The sequence below is a fragment of the Gavialis gangeticus genome, unplaced genomic scaffold (genome assembly GCF_001723915.1).
Source record: "Gavialis gangeticus isolate Ggan-Ray unplaced genomic scaffold, GavGan_comp1, whole genome shotgun sequence".
Taxonomy (NCBI): domain Eukaryota; kingdom Metazoa; phylum Chordata; order Crocodylia; family Gavialidae; genus Gavialis; species Gavialis gangeticus.
In genome coordinates this window covers 61,309,880-61,316,692 of record NW_017729031.1, presented here as the reverse complement: position 1 = coordinate 61,316,692, position 6,813 = coordinate 61,309,880, and the positions used below count along the sequence as shown (strand labels likewise).

General features: G+C 39.1%; 1 protein-coding gene across 1 annotated transcript in view; it reads left to right on the top strand.

Annotated features, from left to right (window-relative positions):
• CCDC141 (coiled-coil domain containing 141) overlaps positions 1 to 6,813 on the top strand; it is a 238,619-nt gene that overhangs the window by 96,786 nt on the left and 135,020 nt on the right. Inside the window, exon 6 of the mRNA XM_019523028.1 lies at positions 883 to 1,002. Within this exon, the coding sequence (XP_019378573.1) occupies positions 883 to 1,002 (120 nt within the window). The remainder of the gene's footprint in view (positions 1 to 882; positions 1,003 to 6,813) is intronic.

The window sequence follows — 6,813 nt, the reverse complement described above, 5'->3', positions numbered from 1 at the left end:
CTGCCAGGTTGGGGGGGATCTCTGCTGCCCCTCACTGCCCCCCACTCCCCCCACTGCCCCATGCTGTTTGGGGGGCTCTGCATGAGCCCCCCTGGCCTCTCCCTGCTGTCCCAGCCCCCCCGCCCCCATGGCTGCCCTGCCCACCGTGTCTCCAGCCCTTTAAAAAAAAAAACCTGAGAAAAACCCCTGTACTCACCTTTTCTGCTGCATGGGGGGGTTATCCCTGATGCCTCATGCCATTTGGGGGTCTCTGCATGAGCCCCCCCAAAGCCCTGAGAGCGCTGCAGGAGTGGTGAGTCCCAGGGTTTCCTCAGATTTTTTTTCTTAAAGAGCTGGAGCTGGGGTGGGCGGGGCAGCCTCGGAGGGCCTGGGGAAGCAGGAGGGGTCAGGGGACTCGTGGCAGAGCCTGCCATGTGGCATGGACCAGTGGAGATTGTCCCCCTGCCCAGCAGCACCCGGTAAGTGGGGCTTTTTTTTTTAAACTACTGGGAGCTGGGGCAGGAGGGGCAGCCATGGGGGGGGTGCTGGGGGAGTGGGCAGGGGTCAGGGAAGGGGGAGCAGGGAGGGGATGGAGACTGGCCGTGGTCCTCCCCATGGTCCGCTACCCTCACCCCCACCCCTACTTACCAGCTCTGAGTCCAGCTGCAGCTACTGGGGACTGTCTGAAACATCGAAGCTCTCCGACTCTTTGCTGAAGATTCGGAGAGCTTTGAATAGATTCAGGCCTTTTAATTGGTCCCCTGATTCAATTCAGATTCGGCCACTGAATTGGGCCGAATCTCCTCCGAATCGAATCACCACCTGTAGCTTCGCACAGCCCTAATTTATACCCTTTATATGCTTTAGCTAGTGACTGAAAATCTCATTTTTGTTTTCATTTAGGTAACATCATTGTACAAGAAAGATCTCCGAGATTACTTACATAAGCAAAACCTTGGCTCATCGTTAACAGAAAATAAAGAGCTTCTTTGTGAACATAAGGAAATGGAATTCAAAGCTAAGGTAAGAAATGTGAAAAATACTAAATGAAACAACTGAAAAAGGAAATATCACATTTTTATATATGCATATATGTATACATCTTAATTTATACATGGTGCAGGTGAATACTCTGTGTTTGCATAAGGCCCCTGCTACATGTTACATATAATACACAATTAACTGGCTAATTATGCAATAAGTTTAGACCAGTCACACATGCAAAGTAAGATCGTCCACAAATGCAAAGTAATTATCACACAATTAACTGCATAATAACACAATAAATTTAAACCAGCCACATGTGCAAAATAATTACCACACAATAAAAATGACTATCCATCTATAAAAAGAGCAAGCCAGCTATAAAGTTATGTGTTCAAAATATATAACAACTATATAACTGGCTTCTATCCAGCTTTAATTTGAATCTATAGCAGGGCCCTGAGAGAGAGGTATTTTCGACATAAGTTGTGTTACACATACAATGCTCTTGGTTCTTTTTTCATTTCCTAACCTTTATTGCATTAATATAAAGCAATGGGAAAGTAATTTTATACATTGTTTAATAATAATTAAACAATCTGATGGTCAGATAACCACACTTATAATTTATAAATAAAAGCAGAATCTTTGTGACAAATTTTAAAGGCTAAAAGGGAAGCAAATAGAACAATTCAAGAGAGTTTTGATAACAGTAAAATTTGGCAGTCAATTATTATTACAGTTGTGCATTTTCAGTGAAATTTGATTTAAACACAGTCAATGGAACTTACATTTCAATGGGAATTTTCAGCTATATATTTTAAATACATTCTCTTAATGAAAGGGTTGCATTCCAAAAAAACCTTGCATAAAGCAAATTCACATAAAGTGAATCCATTATTACATGTAATTAATAGGGATACATACCAGCCTCACTCTGCTGCCCCCACAAACCATGACAGATTCAAGCAGTAATCACACAACACAGTAACTGCTGCATGGAGAGGCTGTGAGCTTCGCTCTGCAAGCAGCAGCATGTGCAGGGGGTGCATCGCCAGGGCAGTGCGGGGCAGGCTGGACAGGCACTTGGGGGAGGGAAGCAGGATGGAAGGGAATGCTGGCTGCTCACTGCTCCTGGATCTGCCCTGCTTCCCTTCCCCAGGTGCCTCTCCAATCCGGCAGGCGCAACTCAGAGCAGCTGGGAACAGTGGGGCTGCGCAGAGAGGCTACAAGCTCCCTGCTGCACTGGGTCATGCAGGGAATAAAATAGAACCTGGCTGATAGGACAGACATGCTTTGTGCAAAAGACTTTGTTCCTCTATAAGACTCATTTGTTCAGTTCCTGTTGCTGCTATGGTTTATTTAAGCGTTACCATTTATAGTTATCTATTCATCCATGCACATAATTAATGGTTGACAATTTCAATGTATGCAAAATAAAATACTCTTCTAATGCCTCTCTTAAGTATCCCAGTTGTTGTTTTTTTGTGGTTTTTTGGGGGGTGGGGGTTAATCTAGAAAGCTTTGTTCCTCTAAAACTGCATAACTGTATTCTCCTATTGAATACATGTTGCTCTGGACTCTAACAATGATGGTGTGAAAAAGTGATGACAAATTTTCAGGGCATTTCCAAACAAATAGTGACCTGCTCAGAGAGGTTGATGACCTGACATATCTTTGAGTCTCTCTGTATCTGGATGATGATTAATCCCCAGGAAAGTCCCTGCTCTGAGGCTGCCCTTACAATTTAGTCTTTGAACTGAAAAAAAATCCCATGACTACACTTTAAAAAATACACACATCTTCATTTTGTACAGTAGTAGAACCACATGCAAGGTTGGGGTCACTGGAAAGCACTTCAATAATAATCATTATTGACTTATTTTAGTAATTTTGCATCCATATGTTAAGTAATTAAGTTGTTCATATCAACTTATGGTATCTTATTCTTTTTATATGGCTATTTTAAAGCATCATTTAGCTTTGGAAGCTATCGTTACAGAGCCATGCAAATTATGGCTTAGTATAACTTACGTTTATCCTCCCATTGATTTATTAGCGGCATGGTCTAGCTCAGAGAAATGAACTTTTCAGAGTGAATCTTGCTGTAAACATATGCCTATACTTACAGTGTGAAATGTAGGCACAGAAGCCAGCTTGAACTGCACACTGGAAATGTATTGCAGAAAGTTGAATTACAGTTCTGGGTAGGTTACTTTGTCATACCGCTACTATGCTCATATTAAAAGCAAAAGGAAAGGGAGTCTGACACCTTGATTCCCAAGTTTCAAATAAAATGCATCAATTTAATAAGTATTCTAATAAACATTGCTAGAAAGGCCAAGCTTTATATTAAATATTTTCATTAGACATGCTGATTTTTTGGCCTCAGATCTAGAAACAAAAGCTGATGAACTTGACAGTTTCATTCACAGGCTAAGTAAAATTGGAATAAAACAAATATTCAATACCTGTGGAAGATGAAAATAGCATAGCACCCTTGTTGGCTATTGCACAGGGGAACATACTTGCACCTTAAACCTCCAGGCACTCATCTGTTGTTAAATGCCCTGTCTGAGGTAATTTTACTATATTTTATCTCCAAACTTTACTGAATCTCTTTAATAAGGTGGGAGATGCATTTCTATATAACTCTGGAGCCACTAAATCAAAGTTCTGAAGGAGTAATCAAAAAGCCCCAAATCCTTATTGGTTCATGTGCACTGTGTGCATATGTGTCTGTAAAATATATGAGATAACATGCAAAATACATAGCAGAGGCTTAGTGCTATATAATCTGAACCTAGGCCCTTACAACTGTTTAAATCCTTATTAAATTCTACCATTTAAAATGTTCTCAGCCTTGAATCTCTACAAGGGCAGATTTTGACAGTCTCCAAATTCTGATGCTCTGCATTGTGAAAATTTTAAATTTTGACTGTATGCATTATCATGTTAGGATTAAATTTGTTTCATCATGCCAAATTCTGTTTATCTTGCCATTATATTGGTAGCAGCTGTAGACATAGCTCTGAAGTGTGGGCAGATGACCACATCATGTCCAGTTAAGAGAAGAAGCCTTATTCTTTGAATTGAAGCAACTTGTTACTTGTCTGCTCCTGTCTCATTGTAAGTCAAAACTAAACCGTGGTAACTTAGTCCTGTTTTTTTCAAGGGTAAGTTTCACTTACTATCCCAGGACAACCAGGACCATCTTAAATGAGACATCTGTTTACAGCCCAAGTCATCCCTCCTGTTAACTCTGTAACTTGTTCATGTGTCCAGGCTCAAATAATGTTTCCAACTATAGTAACAGCAATTACTGTAATAGAATTATCTCTTGAAAAGATAGTCATCATTACAATTAAGTCTTTATTGCCTGGCTTCCAAAATAGTAGACTCAGAAGTTATTATTCAGGTTATAGCGTAGGTTATTATTTAATCAGGTATCCTTTGTTAGTCCTTCAGCTACTTTTAACTATCTATTTATAGAAATAATTTCTCTTTCACCAGGAAATTCCCAGATTCATAAATCTTGTATCTTCTAATTGAGCTGCAGCTTATTTCTTAGACACCTTGTGTTGATTTAAAATTCCAAGCAATAATGAATTCACCCCATCCTGCAAGAGTTGTTCTAGTGCTTAATTACTCTCATTGTTAAATTGTCTTGCTCTGTATCTAGCATGAGTTTGTCCAGTTTCAGGTTTCAGATTTTGTGAGGCTTTTGTCTATTAGATTAAAGCAGCTTGTGCAATTGCAAATATTCTCCTCACATAGGTCTTTGTAGACCATGATCTAGAAACCTCCTAATGTTTTATTTCATAAACTAGGTAGGGAACTTAGCAAACTCATTCATTTTGAGACAGGTTTTCTATACCCCAAATAATTCCTGCAGCAATTTTAATAAACCCTTTCCAATTTTTCAGCCACTGTTCTAAAGTGTGACTTCAAGGACTGGACTCAGTATTGCAGGAGTAGAGAGAGGTGGTCTGTCTCAGCAGTCCACTAATGGTCTCCTTTGTGCTATGTAAAGACAAATGCTACTCCTTTAATTCAGCTCCTTGTCCTGCTTATATATCCTCAGAGGACATGTGCACTTGGTCATCCACCATGACCCTCAAGTTCAGAGTCACTGCTTCCTAGGAGGTAATCCTTCATTCTGTATGTGACCTTGTTCTTAGATATGTGACCCTGCAGTCAGCCGTAAAGGAAACAGGATGTTCAAATGAGTCCACCTTATGAGGGATCCACATTAATCTCTATTAACTGACCCATTTATTATTTAACTCTCCACTATTTTTGTCATTTTCAGGCTTTATAAAGCATTTTAATTCCTTCCAAATCACTTAAAGCTACTGAATAGCATTGGAGTAAGAGCAAAAACCAAAGCAAAACAAAAAAATCCCAAAGACAGCATTATAGAAAATATACCACACTAGCAGTAACCAGCTTTCTGTAGGAACAATATTTTCCCAGAAAAGAATTGTGCTGAATTCATGCTGAAACAAAGTTACAGTGTACAAGATCACTTTCAAGTGCTACAGCTACCCAACATACTGTGCTTTTGAGGAGATGGCAGTCTCTCCTCCCCATGGAGCAACATTTTGCAAGAAAGCCTGCTACCAGGTGCTCAAATGCAGAGGTGATTGCATTTTCTGGAGAAGCTTTTGAACCCCAGATTAGTGTAAATTCCAGCCAAAAGTATTTATTTAGGAAAATGTACTTGTCACATACTCAGCTTTTTGCCACACACATTGTACATGGAGTTATTTGGATTGGTTTCAGTCTGATTAATTATTACTATGTTTCATTCTCATATTAGTCTTTGACTAGTCTGATGCTTGAACTGAGGATTTATTATGCACCCTGACCCTTTTTGTGAGTACTAGGTGACAAAATTGTAAAATACTTGTAAAAAAAAGAATGGCTTTAATAAATCGAGCTCAAATTTTCTGAGGTAATTACTAGGCAAACCTTGGAATCTATAAAATACTGTGTAAGACTAAGGAATTGCTGCATATAATCTAATTTAAACAGAGAGATACTATCTGAAGCCAAAAAGTCTCAGAGCAGAAATTAATTTCAAATCTCTGAATAATAAAACAACCATATTAATGCTTGCTTCAAAATTCTACATTCATTTTAGTGAGCAATTTGTTGTATATGCAGATTCTTTAATGCTGTCCCCAATTAAAAGCAGATAGCAGTTTTTGCAGCACATAAATTGGAAGCAATCTCATTAGTAGTAGGAAAAATATAATATTGAATTTTTCTGAAAGCATTAAAACTACAGTTGGAATTACCTGGCCTGCTGGCCCTCCCTTCTGTATTCTACTTGTGTTCTAATTAAAACACATGGAGTGTTCTGCATAAATTTCAGAGATGATAGGAACTAGATTTCACTCTGAACTCAGTGTATGAGCTATCACCAATGCCAGTTACCACTAGATAATGTGGGAACAGGTGGAGAGATCCTTTCAGTTCATGTTTAAAAGAACTGTAAGGGGAACTTTACACAGTATTTGGATAATAATATACTTTCTGTAACTTTGTGATGAATTGGACAATGTCTCACATTCCATGTCACCCATGCCCACATCACAAAAGTATGACGATCTCAAAAGCAACAAGGGCCTTAAACTATCTATTTATCTTGCTGGAAATAGACTATAGCATTGTATTAACTTCATGATAAAAAGGTGGGTTTACTTAGCATGTCAGTGACTTGCCTGTTCTATTGAACACCCATACTTCAGTAGCTATAAACAATTTTAAGGTGATAGTACATCAGTGATAACCAGGAATCCTGGTTTTCTCTGTTTAAAAATTGCAAATTCTCTGATCAAACCC